This window comes from Trichomycterus rosablanca, chromosome 2 (assembly GCF_030014385.1).
Source record: "Trichomycterus rosablanca isolate fTriRos1 chromosome 2, fTriRos1.hap1, whole genome shotgun sequence".
Taxonomy (NCBI): domain Eukaryota; kingdom Metazoa; phylum Chordata; class Actinopteri; order Siluriformes; family Trichomycteridae; genus Trichomycterus; species Trichomycterus rosablanca.
Window position 1 is genome coordinate 30951970 of NC_085989.1, and position 12423 is coordinate 30964392.

The 12423-nt window shown below is 39.6% G+C and overlaps 1 protein-coding gene across 1 annotated transcript; it reads right to left on the minus strand.

Annotated features, from left to right (window-relative positions):
- Window positions 1-550: 550 nt before the first annotated feature.
- rnf19b (ring finger protein 19B) lies at window positions 551-11723 on the minus strand. Its single transcript, XM_062990709.1, has 9 exons — window positions 10837-11723; window positions 8773-8972; window positions 8018-8162; window positions 7760-7922; window positions 5743-5857; window positions 5454-5594; window positions 5180-5369; window positions 4916-5050; window positions 551-1815 (listed from the first exon to the last, which is right to left on the minus strand). Exons 1-9 carry the CDS (start codon window positions 11430-11432, stop codon window positions 1416-1418), a joined length of 2085 nt encoding a protein of 694 aa, XP_062846779.1. The 5' UTR covers window positions 11433-11723; the 3' UTR covers window positions 551-1415.
- Between the last annotated feature and the right edge of the window lie 700 nt (window positions 11724-12423).

Here is a 12423-nt window from a genome sequence, read left to right on the forward strand (position 1 = left end):
GTTAATGTTTCAGCCAGCAAATAATTATTAAGAAAAACAACAATCTTTATCAACAGAATTATTAAATATACAAGCCAATTGATCGTCCAGGTCCCAAGTTTCCAGTGAATTTCACTACCTCTGCCTAAGAAGCATGGATCCTCGAAACCGACATCATCACCATATTTTTTTTTTTCTTGAAGGTACTTTGTCCATTTTTAAATACAAAGCACTGTGAGGATTAATTCGATACATAAATCACTTTCAAATCAAAATTAATCTGAGAAGTTCTTACTATTTGTAATCCATTTTTAAATCAGATGCACAAAAGCACATTTCAAACAGAAATGTAAAAACACTTGTTGGACCAGTCAGTAATTGTCCCAAAAACATTCATTTTTTTATTAGAAGAAACCATTGTTTAAAATTCAGGAAAAGACAAGAACAGAAATGTGCATATAGAATCCACAATGTATAGCAAGTAGTGTAATAAAAGGGATACATTTTAATACGAATAAATGTAAAGACATGATCAGAAATGTTTTGCTTTAAAAATGACCAAAAACTGGGATAAAGTGCAAGAAAATGATTAATTTAATTTAATTTATTACTCTGAACTGCTTTAATACCACAAATCCATTATAATACAGTTTCATTACCGAAGAAAAGTGCTCTTTTGGCCAGTCTCACTGTCAACACTTGTGATTGTGATTTAATAAAAAGGTACAAATAGCATGTGCACCACACACACACACACGTGCACACACACACTTATACCCCCAGCAGTAAACACGAACAGACATAGTGTTGTCAGTGAGTAAGATATTCAAAAGAAGGGGGTGAAAGGGACCAAGATCAGGAGTGATGTCTCTAAAAACAACAAAGGTGGAACAATTAAATTGTAACAAGATTTTCCACCAGTAAACTCCAGTGAACATTCTCTGTGCAGGTGAGACTCCATTGTAGTCCATTTACATCTTCTCACTGTGCAAACTTGGTCAGGGAAACGACTACATACTAATAACCTTGTATACAAGTGTGTTTCATGCATATACATGCATACAGCAAATTCCACACTCTTTAGGTTGATTTTTAAAAAATAAAAATATACATACAAATATACTCCAACATGTACAGCCAATATAGTCAATTAATAACAATTCTTTACATACTAGTGATGTGTGCTTGATTTCCCTTTCTAGCATTTTTTCCCATTTTGTCCCATGAATAATTGTGGCAACACTGTATCTTTTTGCTTTAATAGCCAAGGCATAATTTGCACCAGTTGGTATACAATTAACCTTATGAATTACTAACAGTATACATCATAGAGGTAGAGCATTGTTGGCAAGAAAGACCCATGCCACCACATTGCCCGTATTTCAATGATTAAAAAACAGCTAAATAATACAAATAGTCAAAGCTCTTGGTTCTTTTCACACATAAAGGATGACATTATCGGGGCAGTGCATACCATCGGAGGAGTTCAGAGCTCGACAGGTGGGCTGAGGAGGGGGATGAACGGAGTCGCAGTCCTCTGAAGTGAGCTCGGCGATGTCATCCGACTGTGTATCGGATGTCTCCAGGTCGCTGCGAATGCTCTCTGGTTGAGCCAGCGTCACATCACCAAGCCCCTCCCTGAGCGAACCTCCTGACGCCAGTCCTAGTGACGAGCGGGATAAAACTCTGCCCTGCCGAGAGCTGCAGTCCTGGGGTTCTTCCGCAGAGCAGGGTGCCATGGCACAGGCATGGGGAGCCAGATCCTCCTCACTGGTTAAACACAGATGGCTGGGTTTGGTTTCTATGTCCACCTGAATCTCCATGTTTGTGCCTTCCCTGAAATTGCAAAGAAATATTATTTACATTAAAAAAGGAGAGTCAAATGGAGACAGCAGTTTAGCACTAGTAGCAAGAAAAAATGATCTGCACTTGTGGTCTTAAAAAGGTCTTACCACACATCTTATTAGTTCTAAATAAGAAGTTTGTGGTATGGCTTCCTTAATTCTTGTTAGCATTTATAATACACTATAAGTTCTCTGTGCCCACATAAACAGGGCTAGTTTGATGGCACAAGAATCAGACACATTTATCCAAAATAAAATCACTTTTATGCAAAGCCACTTACAACTGAACTGTTTCCAGTCCAAGCAATTGAAGGTAAGGGTCCTCCTCAATAGCCTAACACTGGTTACCTGGCAGATATGGGGCTTAAACCAGCAACCTTCTGATTATTGGTTCAGTACTTTAACCGCTGAGCTACAAATGCCTCAAATTAAGCCATTCACTGCCTCCTTCACTCATTACAAAGTACATATAACAACATCTTTTGCCAAGGTCAGAAAGAAAACATTGTATTCTATGGGTAAATTATGAGGGCAGTATTAGCTTAGTGGTTAAGGTCCTGGACTACTAATCAGAAGGTCACTGGTTCAAGCCCCACTACTGCTAAGTTGCCACTGTTGGGCCCCTGAGCAAGACACTCAATGCTTAATTGCATGCATTGCATTTGGTCACAATTGTAAGTCGATTTGTATGAATGTGTCAGCTAAATGCTGTGCTTAAATGCATCCAAATCCAAAAACCACCAATAAAAATGATATAGACAGCCACTGTTATTGCAGGTTCCTTTAGCAGCATTATAATTGCTAGTTTGCTTGTTTGGCTAATAATGTCTTGTTTAATAAATCACTTTCAAGGCAGAAAAGGTATATGTATGGGATCTTTTTATTAGTTTAACAACTTCTGGCCTTAGATAGGAGTATTCAGTTTTGATTACAGAGAAAGTTGACTATCATTTTGCATTGTTCTGGTTGAGGATATCTCTCACTGAGTTAGTCATAGCTTGCCGCTGTCTTTCCCTATTATATTTAGGTCTTAGAGTGATTGGAGTTCGACAGAGGCTTCAGAGGGGGCCTGCTCTCACCTTACAGGTACGAGTGAGTCAAGTGTGTTTGATGCGTCACCTTGTGAATAATACTTGGTCTCTTCCTTTTTCTGGTAGGAGGGGGTGGGTGATCATTTAAATCAGGGCAGATTTCATACAGCTTTTTGTGGGTTAGCAAGTTCCACTTCGCTTGCCCCTGGTTTCGTATGTATGTTGTTATTAAAGTGGAGAATCTGTGGGTGGTCTAGGTGATTAATTGTTTTTGTTTAAAGGTATTATGAAAATGGAAAAATAACCTGTCTATGTCAACAGGAGTGTCACAACTGAACAGCAAAAAGCAAACACTTTCTTCTTTAGCAAGTGTTAACCTGTGTGGAGTGTGAGCTGAGCTCTGATTAACTCTGTGGTGTGTGTGTGTGTTTGTGGATGTATCACTAACATCCTCAGTTGAACTGTACTGGATTTGCAGTACTAATGCAGCTTGGCGGCTTTATAGAAATAAAGGTTCTAGATGGAGAAAGGATCTGCTCTGTAATAATTCTTCTAGCACAGTTTGTGCATACATACTGTATGGCTTAGTCAGCAAGAAAATAACATACAGCTTGTTCCTACTGGTGTATTTTAATTCAGTCATTTTCCTATGTTTTCTCTGATCCAGATGCAGATTTTGATAACCCAATCTTATTCATCCTGTGCGCAGTCTTTTGGGTTGATACATACTTTGAGCTTTGTGTGCTGTGCTGAGTATGCAGAAAAACTGCATGAAGCAATGCAGAGAACGAGTACAGTTGAACTGCGATGCTGGTGACCAACCGTTTCCAACCTTTTTGATCAGAGATGCTTCAACACGTACAATGTGAAATATATACTGTATAATGTAATATTCAAATAAAAGGTTCTGTTTTCTATTTTTAGACATATTCTGTTGTTTCATTACAGGTGCTTAAATGTATTGCTGTGCCATTAGCAATAGGTATGGCTGAACATACGTACTTAATATTTAGGAGGAACACATACCATTGCCTATTTAGAGTACCTATCCTGCACCTAACTAATACTTTCTCTGTGTTAATATATCAATACAGATTAATTAAAAAGCAGGCTAAACTACCACCACTGGCTTTTAAAGACATTTGGATGATTTTGAGCATTGTTAAACACAATTCTGTAATTGTTATAAAGTTTCCATAATGGCTGCAGGTAGAAAGGCACAAAAATGGAAAAGCTCCTTGTCAAACTCTATTTATTTATTTATTTATTTATTAGGATTTTAACGTCATGTTTTACACTTTGGTTACATTCATGACAGAAACGATAGTTACTCATTACACAAGGTTCATCAGTTCACAGGTTTAAAGTCAAGCATAGTCATGGGCAATTTTGTATCTTCAATTCACCTCACTTGCATGTCGTTGGAATGTGGGAGGAAACCGGAGCACCCATATGAAACCCACACAGACAGAAAGGACAGAAAGGACCCAGACCATTCCACCTAGGGATCAAACCCAGGACCTTCTAGCTGTGAGGCGACAGTGCTACCCATTGAGCCACCGTGCCACTCTGTCAAACTCTATTATAGAAATCTTTGATACTTCAGGCATTAACCAGTGGTCCATAAAATGGGCTAGTGAACAAGCTAGGTGATTGTCATTCTGGTAAAAAGAGGCTGGAGTGACAGTGAAACAGGCAACATAACTTATTGAACTCAAGACTCACCATCTTCTTTCGTGAAAATGGCATTTAGGGTAAACAATGACATTTTTAAAAGCTTTGGGATTATAGATTAATTCATATTCCACTCTTAAAAAGAGCCAGTTTCATTTAAAATGATAAAATGACAAGGTGCTGTATCACGTTTTTGTTTCCAAAACTGACTAAATAATCTGAATTGTAAACTATCTGAATTTTGACACTGAGCAGTATAATTATATTCTTTGCTTCCACCAGTATTATAAAGCTCTACGTTTAAGGACAGCTACTAGATATGACACCAGTCTGACTCAAGGCTATGATGGCGAGGCAGACTAATGAGCAATGCTGAATCACACCCACCTATCTGGGATGGTGTAGGAGGAGGTAATGGATCCTGCCATGCCTCGAGTGCTTGCGCAATCACTGGCTGCTCCCAAGCTCCCTGTCTCTCTGCGAACGCCATCTTTTCCCATCTCTCCACCTTGAACGTCCATCCTGCAAAATCACCGAAGTCAAATTACTACATGTGATCCTATAATCATTTAGCTTCATCGTATCTGCACTTGAAAATAAAACACATCTGTTGGGATATAATCAGTTAACCATACAGATGTTAGAGCACACCTGCTGAATTTGCCCGTGCATGCTCCCAAAGCACCTCCTGCTAGTGTGTTGAAGTTGGGGGTGTCACTGAGGCCCCCGGGGGCAACTGATAAACCCTCACTTGGTGAGGTCGTGCTTAGGCCACTAGCTGCTCCCTCCAGGCTGCTCTCACCAAGACTGGGGGACTTCAGTGCTCGCCACGCATCAGCAACTACAAGAGCAAAGAAAGAACCGAGAATTGTAAAAGAGTAGAGCACAGAATAATAAAATGTATACTTCTTATAGATTTACTTACCTGTGATAGGCCCCTCGTCTTCATCAAAGTCAATCCTGACACCTCGCCCCTTCCCTCTGCTGACTCCGCAACCCCCACCACGACACAGAGATATTGGCACCACGCCATACACATATGCCAACATGATTGGTACACCAATACCTAGGAGCAAAATGAATCACATATATGTTCTTACGGACAACTGCAGCACTGCAGGGTGTTTATGCACAGACGAGATATAACATGTTTGATAGTATTATTAACCCCATTTTCTTATTTTTACTTTTACTACATTTCTAGAGCAACCTACCAACACTGACAGCAGCAATGACCGGAGCTGAGATGATTGACAGGGCCACACCACCCGTAACAGCCAGGTTTCTCTTGTGCTTAGATGCCTTCATTACCTCATAGTAGGCATAAATCTGTATGAACATAGAGTTTTGAATTAGATGTTAAACAAATGTACATACTTGAAACAGCTTCAAAACATTAAATGTACATCATACAAGAACAACACTTATTTATTCATTCTTCTTTCTTTATTTAATTATGTTATTAAATGACATTTTGATCTTGATAAGGGTTGTGGTGGGTCTGGTGCCACCCAGAAACACTGGGTCCAAGGCTGGAATACATACTGAACAGTGGGTCATCAGTTTTCTTCTGTAACCGGTTTATCTAGGTTAGTCATGCTTTAAGTTACATATCTGCTATCCTATTTTGTTTTCTGTTTGTCCCACTTATACACTTCAGATCATCATAGTAAATATTTTTTATATATATATAATTATATATAATTATATTTTTATATTGAAAATAGATAACACAAAATGTTTTTTTTTTATATGATTTTATTTACTGAAGAAAACAAGCTGTTCAGCCCTACCTGGCCCTATGTGAAAAGTAATTCCCTCAGTTACTAAATCAAACAGTTTCAATTTCATTTGACAACTTGGTTTAATTTCATTAGACACACCCAGGTATGATTACTGTCAGACCTGTTGTATCTAAACTTCACCTAAAAAGAACCTGTCTGACAATGTGAAGCAGGCTAGAACATCTCTAAAACAGCACATGATGCCAGGTCCTAAAGAGATTCAAATAGACAGGCAAAACAAAACTATCAAAAATCTACCAGTCAGGGAAGACTTACAAAGCCTTCTCTAAGGCTCTGGGACTCCAGTGAACCACTGTAAGAGCCGTTATCCACAAATGAAGAAAATCTTCCCAACCTGGTGAACCTTCCCAAGAGTGGCCAGAAAAGAACCCAGGCACTAACTATCTCAGTTCATTTTAACGTACATAATTCCACTGTAAAAAATACAATAAGGGCACTCAGGTGGCGCAGTGACTGTCTCGTCGATTCAAATCTCAGCTCTGCTACTGGCAGGCTGGGCGCCTAGGTGAACAATGATTGAAATCCACCTCTGAGTGGCTCAAAACAAACAAATGTTTGTAGGGTGGCACAACCAGTTAGTTAGTTTTTCACATGAGTGATAAAGTTTTTGAATGAATTTATCTTCAGTAAATAGAATGATAATTTAAAAGCTGAATTATGTGTTTACTGTTGTCTTTATCTAATATTAAAATTAGTTTAAATTCTAAAAACATAAGAAATTGGGAAATACATTTTTAACACTGTATAATATATAAAACAATCACCAGTAAAGACACATTTCATTATTTTATTTGAGCTTTCCTTTCAAAGGCAGGACTGACAATAGAACCGAAAATAACTTATAATATGAACATGTGAGTTCCTTTACATAGTAACTGATCTACAAGGAAATGAGCTCATTTTATTGAAGCAGTGTTTCAGGAAGCTGAACTATAAAATACAAGATTTGCATTTTTAATGGTACCTGGGAAATTCCTGTTAATGGGTATGGTAAAATTTTACAGCAGGGGAGCATGTGGATTATTAAAAGGAAGTGAGACTTCTTGGTTTTGCCATGCTGTTAATTTTAATGTTATGTCTGGGGAAAAAAAGGGGATTTTTGTACCTACTTTTTAATGAAAATGAAACGATACTGTTTAAGGTATTTACTGTAATTGCTTTGATCTATAGTTTTAGGAAAAGACTGTCATACTTTTAGAGAAACACAAAGGATGGACACATTTTTATTTTAAGCATCACATGGGTCATTTAATGCCTCAAAATGGGCTCCAGACTGACTCTAGGCACCATAAATCACACTGCAAAGAGATGTATTGGGTGTTTTACATAATATCATTTATTATTCAAATGCTGCTCTAGTATTCCCAGAACTCCACAATGGACAGTGTGTGTCACCAGCCGTGGCCCAACTGATACAATGTCTCACCTTACGTCCTACGTAAACAGGTATTCCGATGACCATGGCAGGCACAGCAATGCCAGCAATCAGAGTGATGCCCACCGGGGCTCCGATCAGAGTGCCCAGCTGCCACAGTATCTTCTTCTTTGGACTCCATGGCTTTTTTCCCCAGAATGTGCAACCTGATGGACTGAAAAGAAAAACGCAAACAAGCAAAGTGAGAGAAAATAAATAGAGAAGGAGGATTGAGGGGGTGGTAGTGCTTTAAAAGAAGCATGGATATACCTGAGGTAGTGCAGGTCAGAGATCTCCTTCATACACAGCCAGCAGAACTCACAACCACACACAGCGCAGGTCATGTGATTACAGCTACCATCATTCATCTTGATGATGTAGGCACCACATCGGGGACAGGGCTTGATGTCGTCAGCTGATTCAGAATTAAAAGTGTTAGAGCTGAAATACGCTGAAACGCTTTTACTCTTTTCACTTAATATATTTACACTACTGACGTCTAGGAAGGTCAGCTAAAGTGCCTGGGGCACTTTCTTAATGGCGTGCTCAGTGGACACAGAAACATTAAGCTCTCCGGAAATGGACTGGTAACCTTAAGATTGCCAGTGCTTTAAAGCAATTTTGGTTCTCACATCATCTGACAAATATTTGATCTTCTGTCTTTTCTCCTTTACTCCATTTAAACTGGTTTCAAGTGTGATTTCTATATTGCAGCAGCTGCCACAGATGAGTTTCATTACATTTCTTACAATTTTGGGAAGGTACAAAAAGTTTGTCCAGTCCATTTCTGGAGTTATGTGTGAATGATATCAGACTTTTCTTCTCAGATTTTTGTGTTGTTCTAATGCAAAGAAAATAAATAGTCATAATACTTTTATAGGGGGGCAATATTCAAGGCCATAACCAAAAACGAATTTCCGAAGTACGAAGTATCTATCAATCCATCCATCCATCCATCCATCCATCCATAACAGTCACTATTTAGACCAAGACAAAAAGTCAAACAGAAGTTAAGGCGCACTTACTAGGTCCCTGCTCGGCTGTGTAACTGGGTGAATGGGTGCTGTGCGTTCTCAACGAGAGTGCTCTTTGCTGCCTAGCCGAGTCACACGTCTGGTTGGGATGCCAGGCTTGCTTGCAGTGGTAACAGAACTCCGCTCCGCACCCTTCCCTATGACATACCAGTCTGGGGCAGCTGGCACAACCTGAGGCAATCAGCGCAAACCTGGCAGGGGGTGAGCACAGCAGGTCAGTCAAGAGGCTACAATACTCTGGTTTATTACCTGTGGTAGGTTTTATAGGTTAGACACCATAACTGTGTATACGATAAAACAGCTTGCAGGTATTACATTGTAAATTTGTTTATATTTACAAAAATCAATAAGGTTGGTAGATGAAAACGTTAGCTATATCTTTGTTGCAAAATGAAAGAAGAACATGTTTTGTGTACCCAACTACATTTGGGGTAAAAGGAAAAGTGTACTTTTTTTGAGAACGTTTAACCACCAGACTTAAATACTTAGCAAGAAAATGCTGTAATCTTACAAATCTACCCCAAAAGTTGTGACCTGTTGCTATAAACAAGTTATTAACAAAGTCCAACCAACAAACGTTCCATGGAAAGGAACAGTGTGTCACAATTTCCAAGAGGTGGCTTTCTGTCTGCTCGTATTGCCTCAATCAGCCCGGTAAATGAAGTGAAACCTCCAATTCATAATTCACAGAGATACACACAATACTGTTCTCACGCAAACGGCCCAGTGATGAGATAAAGAAATCTGATCCTCTGTTACCCCTAGCAACGCTAGCCCGGTGCTGCATCCCAGTCACCATGGCAACAACCAGTAAAATGGTTAGAGAAGCAAATGGCTCCTCCTTACATAGGTCATCTTCAGTAGCTAATGAATCTGGCACGATCAAAATCACATATGAGCCACACTTTGAACCTAGGTAGCAGGGCATGCCAAATATAAAACATCTATTACCATCTATCTTCCCCTTGACAAAATGTCCCTTTCTGAAAACTCCCAGCTCTGTGGTTTTTTTTTTTTTTATGTGTCGCTGACTCAAAAGCAGGCATAGGCATGTTCCTGAAATGTAGGCCAACAACCCACCCAGAGATTGACAAATCTTTCAAAAGCCACAAAGTCTTGCACAGTAAACACAAACTTTCCGAGTGAATCTGTTCAATTAAGCTTCCCACTCAGAAATCGGCAACTTCTGCTCACTCTGACCTTTTAACTACCTCCCACACAGCATACACAAAAAGCCAGTACAATGTAAAACAATTTCAACCTCAATACATTATATGGAAAAAAGCCTAGCTTTTACATAAACATGATAGCAGTGTAAGCTGAGAGTTGGTATAAATCAGTGAGATCTAACAAACTGGCTGAATTGGTGGCACAGAGGCCTGTTATACTAGCCCACCGACATCTAGGTTCAAATCTCAGCTCACTATCAGCCGGTCGTGCATTGACACAGAGGTAACTGGCTATGATTGGGGAATGGTGCCCAGTCCAGGCTGCCCTGCGCCCAGTGTTTCCCAGTGGAACCGGACTAGTTTAAAATAGTAAAACATAATGTAAGTATACTGTACATATTAATATAAAAACCTGTCTTTGATGTTACCTCCTCTTATGGTAATGCCAAATAACTATGTCTATGGATGTACAAATCACACAAGGACAGTCGTGCCAAACCAAACATATATATTATTACTTCAGATATATATGGACAACCAGGTAACAAACAGGTACATAAGTATTTTATCCCAAAATGAATATTGCTGAAATGCTACAGCTTTACATAAGGTAGAGAGGTTTCATTTATCTGGAAATATAGTTAATGCAAATAAAACAAGGAGTAATTATTAACAAAATGTGTTATTATTATTGTTATTATTATTATTATTATTATTCATGAAACAGTAAAAAAATTCTATTTTATATAAATTGTATATTACAAAAAGTATGTTACTATAATTTGACTAAGGCAAAATGGCCTGACCTTTGACCTTTTTTAACCCATTGTTACATAGTGAACTGATATAAGGGTTTACAGGTTAATAACATGACTCTCACACTTACCCACAATCTGGAGCTGGGCACCAGCGACAGTCAGGGTCTGAGGCGAGGCAGCGCCTCAACAGAAACTCCTCATATTTCTCCAGCAATGCAGCATCATCCAGAATGAGAGCCACCTGCCTGGGCGCCAGCCTCTCGGCACACTCTGGGCAGCTGAGCTGGACACGGCTCTCCGTGATCTCGATGCGCAAATACTGTCGCAGACAGCACAGGCAGGAGCGGTGACTGCACCCCAGCAGCTCTGTGAGCTGATCCCGCGGCTGGCACACCAGGCACAGTGGGCACTCGAGAAGCTCCTGTCCACCCAGCGAGGCCTCGCTGGAGGATAGAGGCTCGGCCGAGTCAGCATTAGCAGGCTCTGGTGAAGCAGCTGTAGGAGAAGGGGGCTGAAGGAGCTGCAGCTGCTGCTGCTGCTGCTGCTGCTGGTTATGCTGCTGTGCTAAAGGTGTACCAACACTGGCTTTATTCTTCTTGGAACCACGTTTGCTGTGGAAAAGGCTGGAGAAGGAGATCCTGCTCTGCTTTTTGCCTCGACATTTGGGATTGGGTATGCCGCTAACAGAAGAATGGGGTGATCCAGAGTCTTTTTCTGATCCCATTGCCAAGTGATGAACTGAATGAGTCTCTTAAAGTATGTCTGTAGATGGCTGTGCTGACTTAAAGTGAACTGAACTGGTTACGATTTTTCTAATATATTCTAACAAACGTTTTTGGCCTCTTGCTGCTAAATCAGCCAAGTATAAATCAGTTCCCTTGAGCACTACCTCATACAACTTCAAACAGTTTCCACACTAATGAAAGATTTAGGTCAAGATATTCTGCACTTATCAAAAGAATCAGCAATAAAAAACAATTACCGTAAAGATAGTCTTTACAGAATGAGGGTGACTGAAGGGAAAGATAAACTGAAAAATCCCCTTAATGCCCTACAGGTTTGTACTTGTAACACTAATATACCTGGAGTAACAAACAATTCAATACAATTCATGAATAATTCCTAATCCTAAAGTATTAAAAATACTAAAATCCTCTATCCTCTAAATACTAAAAAGTCATTTCGGATAAAAACAACCTGCTGATGTCCTACTCTACAACAGTAGGAGATAATACATCTGGTAAGAAAATTTGTCCTCTTGCTCAGAACATCCTCAAGTCTTGTTCTCAGCTTAATGTCCTTGTCTGAATTCTCTCGGTTCCAGAGCAAAGTTGAGCAGCTACAGTTTGTGCCTCTTCTGTTCTGAATCAGCCTGTCTGTAAAGAAGAGAAATAGTACAGGAAGTTAGCATAGAGAGCAGTGTGTCTGCAACAGGAGCATGCTCAGTCACCTACACTATACACTCATCTCAGCCTCGCTGTTTCGATTTTACTGTTAACTCTTCCCTTACAGCAGGATAGAAAGTTCCACGGTCCTAACTGTCTTATTCTATAGGAGCAATAAACTTACATATTAACATGTCCCATAGATGGAAAATACACTGTGGTCAAAAGTATAAGGACACCCCTCTTAATCATTAAGTTAATGTGTTTTAGCTCAGTGGTTAAGCTACTGGACTGGTAATCAGAAGATTCAAGCCTAAACCTTTATCCCTT